This window comes from Lissotriton helveticus, chromosome 9 (genome assembly GCF_964261635.1).
Source record: "Lissotriton helveticus chromosome 9, aLisHel1.1, whole genome shotgun sequence".
NCBI classification, from domain to species: Eukaryota; Metazoa; Chordata; class Amphibia; order Caudata; family Salamandridae; genus Lissotriton; species Lissotriton helveticus.
The window spans coordinates 1,282,914,097-1,282,935,004 of NC_136070.1; the positions used below are offsets into that span (position 1 = coordinate 1,282,914,097).

At 46.2% G+C, this 20,908-nt stretch overlaps 1 protein-coding gene across 2 annotated transcripts in view; it reads right to left on the reverse strand.

The window, feature by feature from the left end:
* Positions 1-368: 368 nt before the first annotated feature.
* The window catches only part of PPP4R2 (protein phosphatase 4 regulatory subunit 2), an 86,106-nt gene continuing 65,566 nt past the window's right edge, over positions 369-20,908 (reverse strand). Inside the window, exons 6-9 of one of the 2 annotated variants that reach the window (XM_078661876.1) lie at positions 16,174-16,248; positions 15,008-15,151; positions 6,304-6,581; positions 369-2,614 (exon numbers count right to left, since the gene is read on the reverse strand). In XM_078661876.1, the coding sequence (XP_078518002.1) occupies positions 2,301-2,614; positions 6,304-6,581; positions 15,008-15,151; positions 16,174-16,248 (811 nt within the window). In that variant the 3' untranslated portion in view covers positions 369-2,300. Of the gene's footprint in view, positions 2,615-6,303; positions 6,585-15,007; positions 15,152-16,173; positions 16,249-20,908 lie in introns of both variants that reach the window. The other variant, XM_078661875.1, reaches the window with a different exon arrangement.

The following is a 20,908-nucleotide window of genomic DNA, read 5'->3' on the forward strand; positions in this document are numbered from 1 at the left end:
GTATTTATGCATTGACATCGTTGCACCAACACCAATCAAAAACTTGTACGTGAATACACACTATCAGAAAGGATATTTGCATCTGCTGCACGGAGCAATGTCTGCCAGGTGTCTCTTAGAAGAGCCTTTTAATCAGCCCCTGTGCCAGGGATTATTGAAAAGGCTCCAGCAGCAGCTGGGGGTCAAGGGAGCTGCAGCACAAAACAGCAAGATCATTAGGCCTGGCAGCTTGAAGCTGGGGTCCATCGAGAGATTCAACCAATGCCCACATGCGGCAGGGCCTCCCACAAACCCATGCACGTGCAGTGGCAGCACTGGAAACCACAGCTCGCACATGCCGTGAAGCTGCTACATCAACAACAAAAATCAAGGGTGCAAAAAGAATGGGTTTATTGACAGTAATTCACAAATAACTCATACATTCCGAAGGAGCCAGTTTCTGAAAATTAAAAGATAAAAGGTTTAATTTGTTCTCATTGGCAAATGACTTCCAAAACGAAAACAATATTTAAATGCCCTAGGTTCCCAAGTGAATGTTAAACGATTTCCTAATTCATACATCTATATTTTTCTCTTATGATACATATTTGCAGTGTCGACGTATGTAAAACTAAATAGAGAACGCTTTGCAATATTGAGTTTTAAATATTCCTTCTGTTCAAGGACGATCAGACTTCATATGTAATGGAAGCTTCTCTCTGAACACATTAGCTGCCCATTTCAAGATGGACATAGCAGACAGTCGAAAGTATAACATAGCGCAACCTGGGCTCATTTTCTCAAGTATCTACTAAGAAAACGAAAATGTTTACACTCAAAAAGTATAGAGACATAACCAATTAAAAGTAAAAAGCTACAACCTCATTTTAAACTTCAGGTATGCAAAATTAAACTTTCAAAAAAGGGGGCAACTGTTGATGTAATATTTTAATAAAAATCTGTGATATTGTAGAGTGAATATTTATTGCTTCATATGAATACTGCTCTGAAAGCCCAGACATCCACGTTCACACAAATTACATATTGATTCACTGGTGAAGTGAGCACTCTTAACAAGCTACAAAATCTACTTTACAGAAATGTATAAACTCGAATTATAAAAAAAAAATTCAAGAAACTGGTATAAATTTGGCAGCCAGTAATTGTGTATTAAGGACTGCAGAATTTGAGTTTTAATATTGGAACATATAACCGTAAGAGCTGTATTTGTGCTTGTGTTGGGTTTGAAAAGGTTAACACCAGCTGCCCTAAAAAAAAGAAAAAGAAAATGTACTTCACTTCAAAATTCCACTTAAGTAATGGTGAGGCACCGTCAAAAGTTCTGGTACATATCCAAAGTAATATTCAGTGCAGTGGTAATTGCAAACTGTATAAATAACGGTGAGGCATTCAGTCTTTTCAATGATCTGTAAAGCTTGTGAAGAGGCAGGTCCCCTCCCAAATATGCAGAGAGGTACGAAAGTTTCCAAGTATTCATCGTAGAAAAATCCAAGCAAGTGCTTGGAATACGCCATTTTCAACGCAAAGTACGCACTCGGAAATACATGGAAACCTTTGGGTGCAGGCACCTAAGCAGTGTGTTCAAAAAGGTTAGCATTTGGGTAAGTTTCCTTGGAATGTGTTTAACCTACTACTGAAACAAATTTTGGCTCCATTGGGTTTCACAAGATTTTAGGGTATCCACCGACAAATGGAAAGTTTGACGTCACATGCAACAGGAGAAGATTAGACCACTTTTAAGTGGAAATATGCCAGTTCATATTTCATAGAACCAGAAAAATAGACATTTTTAGATCAGGGTGAAGGTACGTACATGGTAATTATGAAACTGGGATTTGGTAGAATACAAATGGATGATGCCATCCGGAGACCGAGCGACAAACCCGGCTGCTCACGTGTCGAATGCAGAAACTAGGACCAGAAAATGAAACTTGCTTCCTCAGCAGCCAGAAGCAAGACACACACATCGCATAAAAACATTAAATGTGATCATTTCCAAAAAGTTTTAATAATAACCTTCCAGTTTAAAAACGTTTTTTCTAAATTAAAAAAAAAATCTATACACAGACCACTGATTTGAAGAGACTGGAGTTTCAGCGGTAAGCAGGACTGGAGCAGACCTGGAGCAGGATCGGTTCACAGTTCTCATCAGGTAAGGCTCAGTCAGGTTTTTATTTTGTTTATTTTACAACCTGCTTTTCTCTTGTAAAACTAAAGGTCCACTTTATTACATACAAAATTTATACAGTGTAAAACCAGAGTCATATGGAAAATACTGCATGGAAAGGTATCTAAATGGGCTAGTCTTGTTCCATAGGTTCTTCCGCGACCTCGGAAGCATCGTCGCTGTTTTCCATAGACTCCGGAGGAACGTCAGAAGCTTCGCTAGCGAAGGCAACAAGTTCTTCAGTTCCGGTGCACTCGCTAGCTGTGCTAACGGTCAATGCTGGGTCGTCTGAGTTGGTCGAATGTACATCTTTCTTCGCTTCAGACTGATCAGATTCCTCCATCTCATTCTCCTCGCACGTTTCTTCACTCACGGAGACAAGATCATTTGAATCTTTGTCCTGGTCACTGGTGTCGGGGGCAACGTCTGTTGAGGTCATGTAAGATTCTGGAAAAAAAATAAAACGGAGTGAAAAACTAAGCAAAAAAAGGGCTTGGAACAGCTTCAACCAAATAGCTCAGACCACCACCGAGTCAGCTTAGATGAATACATTTTCAATTTTTACTGGCTCTCGAACACCTGAAGGATCACACATTTTGGTTGCTGTAACATTACACCTGCTCAAGTGCGAGACTATATTTTACGTCCCCAGATTCCCCTTTCCTTGAACATAATGGAGTGTCCTCCAGGTACAGAAGGCCATAGCCCTTAAGCAAAGCATAAAAAAGAAGATTCGAAGCAGACCATTGGTAACATAACCATCCAGCACTCTGGCATGGTTCTGCCTAAACTGCTGCCTATGCTAAGCTCACTTCATGGATCGGTCTATACGAGACGCACAAATCTACAAGGCACGCACAATAGGCTGAGAGTCTGGAGACGCAAGGCTGTAGGAGGCTTGCAGCGGTGAACAACCTGTGCCTACACCCACATTCCTTTCCTTGAATTCACAGGATAAGACTAATAATCTTGATGCTCCATCAGTGCCTAAGATCTGTCAACACTGCCTGACCCAACTGGAGAAAGCCAAAGGCACAAACACCACTGCCTGACCCAACTGGAGAAAGCCAAAGGCACAAACAATACTGCCTGACCCAACTGGAGAAAGCCAAAGGCACAAACACCACTGCCTGGCCCAACTGGAGAAAGCCAAAGGCACAAACAACACTGCCTGACCCAACTGGAGAAAGCCAAAGGCACAAACAACACTGCCTGACCCAACTGGAGAAAGCCAAAAGGCACAAACACCACTGCCTGACCCAACTGGAGAAAGCCAAAGGCACAAACAACACTGCCTGACCCTACTGGAGAAAGCCAAACACAAGTATTGCACAAAGCGTGAGGCGTAGGCCATACCTCCTTACAGATCACATTCAGCACAAGGTGCCACTGAAAGTCCACAAATGCTGCCTTGGCTCCAAGTACATGATCAATCACTGAAGCAAAACTTCCCAAACAAAGCTCTCAAAGCCTTCCATTGCTGTTTGCCCACACTAGGACCACCGTAGGTAGTGACGGGCTTCGGACAGAACAAACTGAACAGAAGAAATCAGGAATGGTTTGAATTCTTGTGATGTGATGAACATTAAGCATTTAACCCCTTCGTTGCGCGGGTTATTCCCCCGCAGCGCTGGGGGGGAGGGGGGCGCGCACAGCGCCCGCACATGCACGGCGCTCCTGTGCTCATGACGAGCTCAGCTCGTCACAGGTGCATTACTTGCCGTGGAACGCTTGCACAGCAGGGGAATTATCCCCGCATGCGAGCGTTCCACGGCTCATGACGAGCTCAGCTAGTCATGAGCATGGGAGGGGTTAGAGACGAATTTAGGGAGCAATGATGACATAGTTGGTTTATGTTTTATGAACAGCCATCAATATCAAGCCTTTCCAAGCAATAAATGCTGCTCACGGGAACTAGGTCAACCCAATGATGCGGACTTACATTAGTTGCAAGTCACAAAGCGCTAACAATTCAAAACTTAGCTAATCAAACAAAAAATCATATTCAAACCCCAAATAGTTTGGAGGTCTCTGAATTTGGTGTCTCAGCTTTCATGGTTCCCAAGAGGGCAGAGCTCACATCCGATAGGCACCCTTCATTCTCCAATTTCAACTGCACCATTCCGACGAGGCATCTAACTTCACATGGTGGGAACTAACAAGATCAGTAACAGCAGTGCAACAAGCAATGGCAATTTATTGGTAATCAAAATGACTTCTCTCCCCCCAACGACCGTCAATGCTCCCAGAGACAACGACTGGCTAACTCTTCTAATACAAGATGGACTATCACAACTGCTCAGCCAAAAGCCATTCGAGGCGGACTTGAAGAGGTCGAAAGAACATGGGTGTAGCCAGAGAGGGAAACAGAGCTAGCCATAAGACAGAGGGGCAAATGAGAGGGCAGTCGGAGAGATTGAAATGGTCTTTAGCCATGAGCGAGAAAGGCAGAGAAACACACAGACGCAACACAACAGGTAAATCAGCAGGAAAAGCACAGGAGTAAAATGGCTTGCCTCAGCGGGACAAATCATCTATTGGAAATCTGGGAACGAATTACTTAGAAACCTTTTGTTAATCTACATCTGAAAGTTACATCCTGCAATGTCTGCATCACCAGAAACAAGCAGAAGAGGCCCTCAAAGGAGAACAGGAGGGAAGAGCGTAAACACTTCAGCCAGAGGATTAAACAGCTCTTCTAATCCAACACAAGTTGGCATTTCAAGGCTTTCCGATTCAGGAACAGGGATGGATCTCTACCAACTGGACTACAGGTCCAAGCAAGCATCAACCATTGGCAAAGAAGAGTCATCTGGAACAGTAGCTACACCCAACCCCTCTTCAGCGTCCTAAGGAAAGCTATGTCCATTACATCACTGAAAGCAAGACAGTTAAGTCAGACCAGAATTGAACAAAAACAATTTGATTCAGACATTAGCCGAGATTCGAACGAACTAGCATAAGTCCGAGGAGACCGTACAGTGCTTCGTCTGTACGATGAGCTCAATCAACCGCAGAACCCTAACTGGAGACGCTGCCAGAGTCTCAAATGTCTCAATGAGAGCCGGACAGGTTGCAGCAAGACACTGGGAAAAGATTCTCCAAACTGGTAATGAGTTGCTTCTATGAAGGCAAATCCGACCTGTAACCATGCTGAAAAGCAGAGCTAGGCCCAAAATTGAGCTTTGGAAAAGGATTCTTTGAGTTGAGAAAACTACTCAAGAAATGCATAGCAGGTGCTTCAGACATGTTCACTGACCCACCCTTGGTCATCTTACTTATCCCCACTATATTTCACCACCATCGTCAATGACCGAGACAACTTTTGATTAAGACTATCTGAAGGCCTCACTCACTAGATATTTCCAGTTCAGGTTGGAGTGCTAAACACAAAGCTATGGTCAGCCATAAATCAAATTACTCAGATAAAAACCATGAAAAAGGTGGTGTCTTCACCCATGCATCATCGCATATTGGGGTCTTCTAGCTACACTAAGGCTGGGAAAGAACTCTGGAGTGGGTGAGCTGGAAGTTACTAAACATGTAACAAGTCTTCTGCACACCAAGGGAGTTTGGTGTACACACGGACATGATGCAGCAGGAAAAGTTAGACTGATACTCCGTTTCAAATCCTCTCCTTTTCGGTTTCCCAATTTGAGGTATGTCCAAAATTGTGTTATTGGTTTGCACTTTTGACAGTTCACACACTGATCTGACTTCAGGAGTTATATATAATCTGGCCCAAAGAATGATGGGAGTAAATAGAAAAACACACAATATTTTTCAATTCAATCTTAATAGAATGCAATTACTGTGTGGATGGAAGCACAATATTTTGATGTGTTGTAACCTACACAAAGAACAGTTCTTAATGTAACAAAAGAAGTTTGACTTAGAAAGACACTGGCAGGACTGAAATTGCAAAGGCTGTTGCAGACTGTAATTGAAAATATAATGATATGAGAGAAGCTCTTTTCCAACTATCTTTACACATAGGGACACACTCATCTGTGGGTACCAGCCTGAGGCCCAGTCTGAAGTCGCTTTCAGAAATGAAAAGCCAACAGTACCAATTCCAGAGGCTAAACTGTACACTAAACAATGCCCAATACTTAAATTTATCCGGCTGTACAGACCTTCATCCTCGTCACTGCTCGATCTTGTGCAGCTGATTTCATTATCTTTTTCTGGACTTCTTGAAGACGGCGCCGCCTCTTCGGCCATTTCAGACAAAGCCTCGCCGGCGCCCGGCGGGCTGGCAGCCTCGTGGTCCTCGTCATCCTCATCGTCCTCCTCCTGGTCAAACTTAAGCCTTTTGACTTCATGGCCCTCGGCCTCCACGGGGTCTTCTTCCGGGTGCTTGTTTTTGGTGGGGCTTACTTGAGGGCTGTTTGTTTCAGATGTCAACAAGTCACTACTGGGGAAAGAAGAGTCCAAGTTAGGGGAAAAAGTGCACTATTAACAGGAAAATGGAAACTTGCAATCCCAATTCATCACGCATAACCATGAAATCTCAAAGAATATCCCTGCCTATATCCATTCCAGAGACACATTTCCATAAATAAGATCTCCATTTTTTTAAATTGATCGAATAAAGATAACACGTTGAGCTGTGGCAGTCATCAGTTTGTCTTTTTAAAAACAGCAAACTGCAAGTAAACCTTTTGCACTATAATAGGTTTGACTCCAAAATCAGTACTCAAAATAGGTATTGGCAATGCCAATAGGCCTGGCTCATAAATGAAAGTGCCTCTTCAGTCACTTACGGGTTTAGGTATTCACTAAGACATCATACATGCACCCGGTCACCCATCCTCCCACACATACCCATTCTACTTTCTAGATTTACCAGTAACACAGCCGCAAAAAACACTCAACATGTGCAGCATTCAATAAAAGTAGGAAACAAAACGAAGCTATCATGGCATAGCCAACATATGTAGGTAATACAAAACATAACTGAACATAGCTGCAGATGGCCATCTTGGAATGGTATTATTTAGAAGCAATGTCTTGGCCATTCTAGAATGAAAAAAAACAATGATACACCATTCCATGATGGTCACCTAGTTAGAGGCAGTGGTTGTGCAGAAGGTCTTGCCCCCCCCCACTCCCACCAAAAATAATACAAGAAAAATGAATAAGGAAAAAATAAAAACACTGAGTGACAGATTTTTGGGCAGATGTCTCGTGATCAGACAAATGGCACGACTCTCAGGGCAAGAGAGTTGGCGGCTGAAGTGGGCGGACCCCATTGCCCCGTGCTGTACGCCGTCATGGGTGGAAGTAGAGTGTAAATTAAGCTCCTACATATCAATGACAGAAGAGGGCAGACCCAAAGCACCCACATTATTTTATACATTTTATTATACACACACAACGATAAAACCAAAGGTTAAATGGACATAGATAGGTCAAAATGTTAATTTAAACGTACCGTTTTCAGCTAACAAAACCACTTAAATGCACCAGTTCTCTCCAGTAAGTACAACTCCTGCCCGCCAGGCACAGTGGTATCAAATTAATCCACTTTAGATATTGGAGGGCTGTTATCAATTGTGTCACAGAACATGTCATGATTAATCCATTATGTGAGGTAATTAGCAGTCCATGGGGATGGGGCAGATTTCCCCCCCCCCCTCTTTTTTTTTTTAAAGTGGAAGAGATCTGCGGGTGCCCTACACGAGGCACAAAAAGGGCCTGTCGACACCAGGCAGTTGTTTACTTTTGAAGAGGGGGCTTGCATTCTTTCCCCCCAAGACACTTAAGGTCCCAGGTGATATGATGAGTTGGAAAGAAATGGTTACCAGCAGGAGTAGTTTTGCAGCTTGAAACGTTTCAGGATTCCCACGCGGTGCTTTATTCCACCATCTTGTGGTTGGGTTCCGAGTACGGTCTTTGTCCTTTTGTGTTCGCGTTTTTTTGTTCATTTCTATGTCTAGCATTTTGGCTCCTGGTCCCACCTTGATGAAATCAGGCGCTCCTCGTAGGATCCTCTCTGCATGGTCATTATCTTCAGGTTACAGCCCCTCCCCACACCCTCCCACCACCCTCATGTCTAAACTCATCTCTGGGAGGTGGGAGGGTCACATATGAATCCAGAAACTCTTCAAGCTGCAAAAGGACTCCTCCTGGTAAGTAACCATTTAGTTCATTTCTGGAACCATGAGCTGTGCATTGACTTCGCAGCTGTTTTCCATCTTGTTTCGTGAGGCTGGGTTATGGTGAGAATGTTTGCGAACAGATGTTTTAGGGGACTCGGTCCCACCTGGGCTTCTCTGTCAGCTTGAATGTCTACACAATAGTGTTTCATGAAGGTTTGTGTAAATAACCATGTGGCTGCCTTACATATGTAATGGACTCTTAGACCTCTCTTCTAGATTAACCCCTATGGTTGCATGGCATCTCTTTGCGCACATCTAGAGTATGAGGAGTCATTTTTGCTCTGGATTTTGGTAGAAAGCGGGTAGGAGTACACTTTGGCTGACATGGATAGCGGAGACCACCTTTGGAGTACAATGGCGATTTGTGACTCCTTGTCTGTCTGGATTTGGAGATAAGGCCCTTGTACAGCGAGTGCTTGTAATTTGCCGGCCAGGTGCGGCGAGAGCTCCTAGAAAGCCCGCTTCTAGTGATCAGAACCGGAGTTCTATGCTGTGCATTGGCTCAAAGGGAGGTTTCAGGAGCCGCCCAAGTACAACATTCAAGTTCCACGCAGGTGTAGGGGCTGATCTTGGTGGTGTATTCCTTTTTGCCCCTTCTAGGAATCTTTTGATAATTGGTGTTTGGAAGAAACCTCTGCCTATTAATCCTCTGGAGTGTGCCACAACAGCCGCTAGGCGTACCTTGAGTAAAGTGCATGACAGTCCCTCATCGAAGAGTTGGTGAGATGGTCTAAGATTGTTGCGTCAAGTGTCCAGTCACGATCGTATGCTGCTGTGGCATGCCACGGTTTAAAACATCTTACATTTTTCCGTATAGCACCACTTTGTGGACGGTCTTCTGGCCTCTCGTAACACCTCCATGGCCCTCTGGACCAAGTGCAGTTGCACAAATGTTAACTCCACAGGAGCCATGCAGCCAGGTTGAGTGCGTAGGGTTCATGGTGTAGCACGTGTCCCCCCTGTGGTTAGGTCTTGTGGTGCCTGTAGGGTTAACCTCCTGCCTTGCTCCAGTTCGATCACCTTTGAGTATAGGGTTTGGCTTGACCGCTGCGGGCAGATTAGAATTAATGTCATTATTGTTTGAACTTCTCCATCACATGTTGTACCAGGGGAATAGTTGGAAAGGCATATGCAAATGTCTCTGACCAGGATATTCAGATGGCATTCCCCTGCATTTGGAGGTTTGGGAATATGGCTGCAAAGCTTTGGCGATTTGCGTACTCGTGTTGCAAAAAGGTCTAGTTTTGGTGTCCCCCCACTTTGTGAATATCATGTCCAATACTTCCTGTTTTAGCTCCCACTCGTGGGAGACACTCTCTGCTCTCCCTATATGTTCTGTACACCCGGCAAGTGTACTGTAATGGAATTTTCTTCTGGATGGCCCATGTCGATATATCCTGTGCCAGAGTGGACAGCTTGTGTGATCGTGTCCCCCTCTCTGGTAGTTGAGGTAGAACATGGCTGTTGTGTTGCCTGTTTTCAACAGTAATGTCTTCCCTGTGACTGGAGTTTGGAATGCTCTCATTGCCAGGAAATCTCTCTTGAGTTCCAATAGGTCTATAGGTTTTACCTCGTCTCCTGGGCTCCATATGCCGCGGACCCTCAGTTGGTCCCCAGCCGGAGTGTGAGGCATCTGTCATGATCAGGATTCAGGGAGTTGGGTTCTGAAATGTTCGGCACATTCGTTGTTCTGACTGCTCCACCACTGGCGTACCCTGTGTATCTGTTACAACCCGTAGCTCTTCCCAACACCCAGTCGCTAGAGACTAATGTCTCTGAATCCATTCCTGAATTGGTCTCACTTGGAATCTCACATTTGGAATGATGGGAATTCCGGAAGCGATCATGCCCAACAGCCTTCTCGCCATCAGAGCTCTCCCCTTCTAGTAGAGATGCATCTGCACGGTTAGTAAGCCGATCCTTCTCGGAGTAGGAAAAACCTCTCTTGTAAGGAGTCTAATCATGCCCCTAAAAAGATTGGTTGCCTTTTGCTACTTTGGTGCTGATTTCTATTAGTTTATGGTGAACCCGTAGTTGTGTAGGGTTTGACTTGTGGTCCTTGTGTTCTCCGGACATCTTTTGAATGATCCTGCCTTTAGGAGTCAGTCGTCTATTTTTGGTATACGTATACTTCTTTCCTCAGTTGTGCTGCTACTGCAGCGAGGTACTTTGTGAATTCTCTTGGAGCAGACTATGCTGAATGGCTGCCCCTGCCCCCTTAAGTAGGGATGCTCTTCCCCTCGCTTTCCTCCAAAGGGCTGATGTTGCATGCTTGGATAGTGCCATAGTGGTGCCGTCCCCTGCGTTGATGTTCAGTCACTGATGATGTCGAAGCGCTGCCTTGGTTCTCCCCGTTGACTGAATCTTGATGGCGTTCTGCTGAACCTTCCCTTGAATTGCAGCACCCCATTGCTTTTGCTATCTTTGACCATTTTCCTGCCCTTGTGGGCCTCATCCACTGAGCTTCCAATTAGCGCGTCCCCGGTGAAAGGCATATTGATCAAAGCCGTATAAACCTCAGGTTCAAACCCCGACACCCTCAGCCACGCATGGCTTCTCAGGGGGATACCTGTTCCAAGCTGCCTGCTGGCAGTGTCCGCTGCACCCAAAGCTCATTTCACAGCAGTCTGCAATATTTTTCCCCTCTGCAATGACAGTTTGCTTTTTTATGTATTGATCTGGTAAGTGTTGTACCAGATCTTCAAATTCATCTCATTGCTGGTGTCCATATTAGTTTAGAAGCATGCTGGAATTGGCTTTGCGCCATTGTGTTGCCACTGACATCTCTATCTTCCTACCCACCATCTCGAGGCGCATACGTTCTGTCTGGGGGGGTTCCAATGACATTGGCTCTCCTTCAGGCTATGGTGACTATGATGGAGACTGAATTGACCATGCCCTTGATGTAAGCTGGGTCTTAGAACTGCTTAGGTTTCTTCTTGAACCTGGCGGTTACCACTTTTGCCGCACCTGGTTCTCTAAAGGCTTCTCTCTCCTGGTCTGTGTGTGGTAGCATGGGAAGGCACAGGTTCTTTCTGAAGGAAAGCACTCATCTGGTGAGTCTTTCACTGCCTTACCATTCTTCTTTCATTGCCTCTTCGATGCCGAATGTTTCAGCATTGTACTGTTTTTGGTCACACTCAGTGTAGACGTACACTCCCTACTCCTGTCCTTCCGCCGGTTCCAATGCCAGCAGTGGCCCCAGTTCCAGATCTTGCTCTGGTTCTGCCTGGTGTTTCACCAGACTACGTATTCTGTATCCCTTCAGGGCTTCCTCAAACTAGTTTCCTTTGAAGCAGGACCTTAATTTGAGCCTGGAGTCTCCTTTTTCCTTTCGGCATGGATGGCCTTTTGTTAGGAGTCGATGGCAGAGGTTCCCTTTTTCGGCGCTGATTATTCAGCGTCTAGGCTGGTTTTGAGGGCATGTTGTCATTGGTGAGCTTATGTTCGGAACAGTAAGGCTCATTCTCCCTTTTTTTCCCCCTAGGCAGCTGAGGCTTTCAGCAATGAGGTGGATTTGGAGTGTTTTAACTCAGTTATCCTAGTTTTGGCGCCGTGGTGGCAGTGTTGTTACCTGGCGCTTCTGTCCTGTGTGGGCATCTTGCTGTTTCACCCTTGATGGTCTCCTCAAAGTCGGATAATTCTGCTTGTGCCAATTTGGAACCCACTTAGGCATCCTCATCACTAGAGAGCTGTTGAATGGATATAGTCCCTGAGACTGCCACGCCGCGTGGGCTCACCTCTGATTTTAGAGTCTTAGGCTGGGACTCTGCGGATGCTCCACAGGCCTCCAGTTGGAGGTCTCTTGGCAGTAAGGGGGTCGCAGACTTTGTGTTTGTCTTTCTTGGTGAATTTGTGGTGGCACTTCAGGCAGAATTGGCAAGGGTTGTGTTCCACACGCACTTATTCTTCGACCCACCTGGTCGGTGCCCCATATGTGTCCTTCGAGGAAAAAGGGAGAAAAAACACCGGCCATTGTTGATCAGTGGCATCCCTCTGCAGCAGTTGGTGGTGGTGGTGGTGTTCTTTACCTTCTTGGGGTCTTTTCAAAATTTTTGTTCCCCTATCAAGAAAAAAGGTCTTCCCTCCTCCATAGAAAAGGAGCTCCTGTCCATGCATCCATACCCAGTGGCGTAAGTAAGAATCTGAAGATGGCGAACACACACACACGATTCTAGAAGCAGCGTCTGAAGTCATCAAGGTACGACCAAAAGCTAAATTGACATAAAAAATAAATTATTCATGCTTCAAAAGAAAAGGTTCCTCAATGGCCAGCTTAGGCTCTCCTTTAGCTCAACTGTCAATCTCCTGCAAAACCCTTCACAGCATGGACTTTTAAGAGAAAATGCTAGCTAATCTATCTGAAAACCTCTTCTTTCGTGCGACATGTCTATGAAGTCACAGTGACTTGGTGTGTACAGCGGTGAGTCTTGTCGCCAGAGTGAGGTCCACTTTCATTAATCGTCACGCCTGGGGCTGTTTTGCATCTATACTGAAGTGTCCTTGAGGCAGTGCTCAATTTGAACCGGTGAACGCAGGTGGGCCCACTAGCACTCATTTTTCAGGACCAGGGATAATTTGCCCCTCAACACACTGATTGAGAGCAAGACAGAGGAAAACACATGAGGGGCAAAAAAAGGAGGAAAAACAGTAGGAAAGAACATGCACTACTAAGATAAAAAGTCACAAAGTGTCTTTCAGATTAAAGATGCATAAGGTAGAATTGTAACTACGCAGCTGTGAGATTCAGCCTGTGGATATTCAATAGTCTGGCCGCGAGCGGACAAACTTTAGGTCCCACCACTTACTATTTTACAAATTAAGTACTGCCTTGATGTAGTTGAGAACACCAGGAGCTTAAGTGCCCAAAGAATGCCTACTTCAAGAGAGGCGGCTGGCATTTGGAGGGACTCTTCGGGAACCACCGTGTGCGCTGGTGGCAGCCCTCATGCTTCTTTTCACTCAATTCCAAGATCTCCCAATCCTAGTGCCTTGGTGCTGAAGTGGAGCTCTACGTCGAGGCGCGGTTTCCTCAGAATTGTCAACAAAGGGCATCTGAGCACAAAATGGTCACCGATGGCGAATGTTTTTCCACTGAGGCTCTACACCCAATATCTCAACACTATATGAAGGACTTGAGGGACGCCTCAAATGTACTCTGCCCTCCACCAAATCCTGAGGTCGGGTTATCACCATTTTGCTGGAATAATCCCTGAAGTAAATGTTTGTACTTTTTCAGAGAAGGCGTAGCTTAGCCATCAAATTAGCTTCTGTTAAGGTATAGTAAATTGTGCTATTCAGCAAAGTTCAACAGTGCAAAAAGTTTTATTAATTTCATCATACTGCTCTCCAACTAAAAAAAAAACCATTTTTCTTGATCAGATTTTTTTAAAAATTGTGAACATTAGAGACTGACCGACAAAATACTCTGCCAAAACAAGGTTTAAATCCTGTCTGACGTTCTACTATAATTCTAAGCGATAATGCACTCAATAAAGAGGCATAATATTGCTCAGCCGCTGTCTGACGTATTACTATAGCTATAAGCGATACAGCACCAGTAATACAGAGGCGAGATATCGACCATGTTTATGACGGTGTATCCGGTCAGTCAAACTCTAAAACAAGGCCCGGTTTGATCTATAAACAAGAGTTGAGAAACCCCTCACGCAAAGGGAGATATTAAAACGTTTAGAAATGGAAACGGCCACCCTTTCAAAGAGCCTTTCAAACTCAAGGAATTAGAGCCATTGCATGCTGAATTCCTGAATACAATTTCTGAACAGCTAACACAGGAATTTCATTAGGCGAATTAAGGAAAATATCATAGGATGTGTTTTATTGGGTTGATTAAGAAAACTCATTAATATAAAGATGTCTCCCAGTGTGGTTTGAAGAATCTCCAATCTCAGATGCATAGATTACAATTTGAGTCCCAGGACAAGCTCATTTCATGAAAAGACAGGGGAGAGTGTCTCGCCTTAATACTGTTTCCGTCCAGTGCCTCCCTACGCTCCCTTATCAGAGATCACACTCTGAGGGAGGAAGTGCCCGCCGACACTGGTTGGAGCCCGTGACTCCAAGATTTAGTCTCATTTTGCCTCTTCTGGTTGCCCCTTGTGATCCAAAACCCAACAAGTGTTTTAGGGTGCAGGTGTCAATTAGGCCCTTCATGCGTCACATCAGAGAGTTCTTAAAGGAACAGCAAGGGAGACTGCGAGCGCTACAAAGAAAAGTGCCAGAGAATGGGTGCTTGCAAATACCCCCCCAACTTCTGACAATAACTTTCCGTCCTCCTTCCAACATTCAAAAGGGCTTGATAATTGCTTATGTAGTTACAGGGCAGAACGGTTTTCCTTTATGAAGCAGTCTAAGCAAAACATGCCTTCTAAAAACATTTTCACTGGTCAACGGACCCCGGCAGGCTCCCAATAAAATATATTGTGATTGGTTAATTCAGTGCCCTGAGGTGTGCGTGATTCAAGGGTGCAAATTGCAGATATTTCAAACTATCTAGGACGCTATGAAATTAAGCCGGTCTGCTAGAATGTTAATGAGTTAAAAACGGTTTTGCACAATGTTATTAAAAAATGTAAATTTAATAACTATAAAGTTTGAAACAATTTCAGCAAACATGATAAGCACTGCGAGGATAAAATGAAACAAAAAGATAGACCTGTGGGACTTTTCGTCCGTTTGTTGCAAGTTTGAGTCCTTGTTTTCAGAGCTGTCAGGTAAACCATTTGTTGTCATGGGTGTTGAAAGGGAAAGTTTTGGTCGATTCAGGGGTCTTGGCGTTCCCGGACCATTTATATTCGACCTAGGAGGATAAAAAGACGAAAAGAATCAAAAACATACATTGAACGATTAAATGAGCAATGAACGAGCATTCTTCATGCAGCAAGGTGCTATAAGCAGGCAAAGGTCTAAAGCAGAAGCTTCTATTGAGGCGGTACGATAAGACGGTCCGGTACCAGAGTAGTCAAACTAAGGTCTCAGCTCGTGAGCGGAGTTCTTGATCAGAGTTCAATCCGTTCTCTAGAAGCACAAGCCAATGGAGAACCCTCAACATATTCAACTCGGGTGGTGCAACTATCGATGCCATGCACATCACCGACATTAGAAAAAGAAAAAATGGAAGAGCAAGACATCGAAGCAATATATCTTGAACACGCAATGAAGCCAACATAAGAATCAGGATGAGAAAACAGAAAAGGAAAAAGTACTTCAAGCACATGCCCCTCCATGGCTATGGTCATAAACGACCTCTACCTTTGGAAACCACTGAGGGTCATGCTACCAGAGGAGAAACTAAAGAATGTCCCTAGATCTCGGGTCTTGACAAAAACCCAAAAGGCAAAAGGAGGAATGTGTGCAAATACTTTTATCCACCGGTATTTACTCTGGGTATCATTCCAACTCATCATTTTTCACACACTTGACATTCTAGAGAGGAATGCTGTATGCAAATCAGTAATGACCCTGCTCCTCATGCGAACTGCCAGGCCCTGGCTGTGTTCTGGTTAAGAGGCGACCTGGCCAAGCCTTTCAGGCTAGACCTTTCCTATTGGAGCAAGACTAGGTCCAATTTGCAAATGGCTGGTTCTCATCTGAGGTGGCATGGAGGGCAAAGATTGACTGGAATGCTGTCCACAGTAATTACAGTGGCTGACATTAACTTAAGCATTCCACCCTTCACTTGAAGACATCCTAACTAGTATAACTAGATGTCCGTCAGGGTAACACAAACAGTGACTGCTCTGCAGCCCCCTCCAAGCTGGCTAAGGGATGCTCAGAGTTCAGATTCACATCTGTTCAGATCTTTGGTTCAACAAAACATACCTGTCAGTGTAACTCGGAGAGTTTCCTGGAAACATAACCCCATTCATCCTGTTCAAGCTATTGGAATTGGTTTTCCTGAAAGAAAAGATTTGAGAACTTTTACAGAAGCTAATAAAGGACACATTTGCATTTCTTCCTGCTGTCCACTTTACATGCCTGAATTATGTGAACAAGGGAAAACCATTATAATTCGGTATCACGAGAAGCTACAAAGAACACAACCATCTTGAAGTGCAGTCCCATTCTGTGATATACGAGGAGCAAAGTTTGTCTTGGTTGGACTACTGTAATGCGCCAAATGTATGCACTCATCAGCGCTCTTTAAAGAACCTTCAATGCCTACAGAATGCGGCAGTTCAACTCTAAAAAAATATCCTACATTTAAGCCAGTTTTCAGAGGCTGCATCAGGGCACCATTGGCTCCTGGTGAGGAAGAGAGGAACGTTGAAGGCCTTATAAATGAGACATAAGACCCTGCACCGTGACAGTCCAGCATAACTGAAGGAAAAACAATTCTCCGGATACTCCCCAGAAAAACCTTGCGTTTAACAAATTCTAAAATTGTTAATGTCCCACATGTCAGAAGAAAGAATCTGGGTAGCAGGAGCTTCATCCACATTACCTCACAACTCTGGAATAATCTGCCTGACCAGCTCAGTGGTCAGCCTAGTTTAACCAGCTTTAGGAAACACCTTAAAACTTGGTTATTCTCTCAAACACTGCTGCGGCCGCCAGGGCTGCAGGCTGTGCTCACCGTGCCGCAGGCTGCTCCCCGCGGCAGCCAGGGCCGCAGGCTGCTCCCCGCGGCAGCCAGGGCCGCAGGCTGCGCTCCCCGCGGCAGCCAGGGCCGCAGGCTGCGCTCCCCGCGGCAGCCAGGGCCGCAGGCTGCGCTCCCCGCGGCAGCCAGGGCCGCAGGCTGCGCTCCCCGCGGCAGCCAGGGCCGCAGGCTGCGCTCCCCGCGGCAGCCAGGGCCGCAGGCTGCGCTCCCCGCGGCAGCCAGGGCCGCAGGCTGCGCTCCCCGCGGCAGCCAGGGCCGCAGGCTGCGCTCCCCGCGGCAGCCAGGGCCGCAGGCTGCGCTCCCCGCGGCAGCCAGGGCCGCAGGCTGCTCTCCCCGCGGCAGCCAGGGCCGCAGGCTGCTCTCCCCGCGGCAGCCAGGGCCGCAGGCTGCTCCCCCCGCGGCAGCCAGGGCCGCAGGCTGCTCCCCGCGGCAGCCAGGGCCGCAGGCTGCTCCCCGCGGGAGCCAGGGCCGCAGGCTGCTCCCCGCGGCAGCCAGGGCCGCAGGCTGCTCCCCGCGGCAGCCAGGGCCGCAGGCTGCTCCCCGCGGCAGCCAGGGCCGCAGGCTGCTCCCCGCGGCAGCCAGGGCCGCAGGCTGCTCCCCGCGGCCGCCAGGGCCGCAGGCTGCTCCCCGCGGCCGCCAGGGCCGCAGGCTGCGCTCCCCGCAGCAGCCAGGGCCGCAGGCTGCGCTCCCCGCAGCAGCCAGGGCCGCAGGCTGCGCTCCCCGCAGCAGCCAGGGCCGCAGGCTGCGCTCCCCGCAGCAGCCAGGGCCGCAGGCTACGCTCCCCGCAGCAGCCAGGGCCGCAGGCTGCGCTCCCCGCAGCAGCCAGGGCCGCAGGCTGCGCTCCCCGCAGCAGCCAGGGCCGCAGGCTGCGCTCCCCGCGGCAGCCAGGGCCGCAGGCTGCTCACTTTTAGCCATCAATCCCCTCACTACGAATCACCCCTCCATGCCTAAAGGCATGACGCGAGGAACAATTCCTCAGCAGAAAAGTTCAACCTTACTGCATTTCCTACCTCTATCTCTGTGTCACTTTGCTTTCCATTTCATTCAAAATATTCAACACCTGACTTTCCTTTACTCGTAGAAGTCGCCCGGGCCACCGTCTCAGCCCCATATAACTCCCTCAGGGTCCAGTTAAATCTCAGACCTGGTGTACACCCCCAAGTATCTTCAGCGAGGACAGACGACACTGCCGCTAACAGAGGGGAACCTCAAAGCTCCACCCACAACTACAAAGCACTTGTGCGCTCGAGAATGGCCAAGGCAGGAAATAATTCCAAAGACCTCTTCAAGATATTTTCTTCCCTAACCTCGACCCCATTTCTCCATCTCAAGTGCTTTGCGACAGCCACTCAAACTTTTTCATGGCAGAGGGCGCGATGAACAAACAATCCAATTTGGAGTTTGTGACTGCAGAAATGTATTATCCAATGTATCCGTCTCATTTTAGGAGCCCTAGGGGCTGCTGCAGGTGTCAATTACAAATACTGATTCAGCCTCCATGTTTTGCAACCGTAATCCAGCCACAAAACATTTAAAAGTTACCAACTCCCAACAAGGGATGGTAAACCATTCACAAAAAGGGAAGTGGTTTCTCTAATGACCTTTTCTCAGTGTAAATGCCAAAACCTTTGTTGAGAAGTAGGCAGTGGTCCAGTGGAACATTGCTAATTAAACAAAACATTTTTCTTCAAGAAAAACAGGATGTATTTAAAAAATGTTTTTAAAGTTTGCTCAAATTAACAGTGATCACCGATAAGTTGGTCTGTTAACAAGACTCACTTTGATTGGCGGCCACCAGAGAGATGGTGGCCTGTTAACTTGCGACCTAATTCATTACTATTCATGAGGCAGGCCAGATTATGACCCACTTATAGGTTGTTCATAAAATGCTTTATTGGTTGCAAAAGTATTGGTCACAAAATGTAAGTAAAACCCTGAATCCAGCGTACAACTTGTACATGTGTGTGGAAAATTGTGCCCGGCTGTTTTGTTCATATTTGTTGTCTCGATTTCGTTCTCGCTTTTCCAACTCTCAGACTCCATATCATTAGAGTCCTGATTATGATCCCTTATGGTCTCTTGGGATCGAAACGTTGTCGATATCAAGCGCAGACTCTATACAGCACTGTAGAAAGTAGGTTCGTCACTTGCACCCTTTTTCTAGATGGTAAAATGTATACCTTCATTAAATGACAAATTTTTTTATATTTGTATGCTAGTAAATTAGGGAGCTCTGGTTTAGAAAGAATCCTAACCCCAGGTCCCTGGGGATTCTTGGGTTTGCCTCGTATTTTAAAACACTCCAGTTTGTAGCCACACTGGCACTCACAGCACGCAATCACTACTCAGCACTTGGCACATGCAAGGGGCAAGTGTGCAATGCAATATCAGCAAACTTGCGAGGGCTGAGAGGAGAGAGAGTTAGCATGCCACTCATTCACATATAGCAGAAAAAGCGTTGGGACACCAAGGTAAACCTGGAAATGAATGATTGGTACTCAGCCCAGAGTTAGACTTCAGCTGAATGTTAGTCAATTCACTTTAACCAACCCAAAACATATGCTCCCAGACCACTAGAACCCCACCACTGAATCGCAGTGCACGCTTATTTTACTCTGTGTATTAACCAAATACCTTTCACCTCATCCAGTGCTGTAAGTTTCGATGCACTGTGTTGTGTGTTAACACTATGCCAATACACAAATACTTGCATAACAGATCAAAGTAGTCCAACACCAGACTATCAACGAAGCACCAAAGGCCATAAAGATTCCGACGTGCTGCAACAGAGCATCAGTAATCGCAAACCGAACACCAACAACACCATTAGAGACACTACTATCCATGCCTCGGCACTAAAATCAGCCAACACCAAGCACACATGCAACCACCACAGCTTAAAATGTAATACGGATGACAATGTGCTGTAACAACACCAACAATACCAAATCAAAATACCACAACATCTACGCCAAAGACATAAGACATCACTAAACGTGCCCGGCACAAAAAAACAGCCAGGTCTTATTATAAATACTAAAAGCACCCTCAAACAATCAGCACAGCTGAAAAGGGCAGACAGATGCCACCCTACAATGAGAGAACACAACTCCGGCTACTAAAGCAGTTGTCACAAGACGCTTGTGGCATCAGGGGTGACCCATCAGAAGAAAATACTCCCATTGACACCAGGCACCTTTGAAGCGCACACCCAATCCACAACACACCGTGGGTAGCCCAGACCTCAAGAGCATGCCCAAGCAAAAAGCCATGCCAACAATCGCAGATGCACACATGTCTACAACAACTGCTCCCAGTAACAGACCCAAAGACTTGACTCAGTGGACGACCAGCCCAGCCAGGAAGATGCCAACCACAGAAACTATGTGCAAAACGGAACCCTCCGAAGCAACACTGCCCTGTACACCTTCTGAGTACGGATTCACATCCAGCCTCTGCAAACTTAATTTCAATCAGGATGAGATGCCACATGCCGCTAAGAGACTGCAGCACTCCGAGGCCCCATCGACAGCCACGAGAAGCTGCAGATAGGAACAGCTCAACACGACCTGGTCAGAGGGGACCGTCTGAAGCATCTCTCGGGAGACGAGGGTTTGTGCCATCCGTTAGTAAACAAGAGTCTCTAGAAGGGTGAACTGTCCCATTAAAGCATGCTCACGGCCCTGTTAAACCATCCAGGGCACTCCCTAGTGGATTCATTTGTACATTTAACATTTACAGGGCAAACAGGAAAGCATTTGTAGAGTTAATATACACAAGAAACTGTGTGCCTTTGTGATCAGAGGTTTGCTCATTTCTATAACATTTCATTGACTAAATCTCTGAATAAATGAATTACAGCTTCCTACTGTGCCATGTCCCAAACTCTTAGAAACTACACAAGGCAGAATGACACTATTTAACATTAAGACTCCTAAAGACATCTTCAAGGTGGTG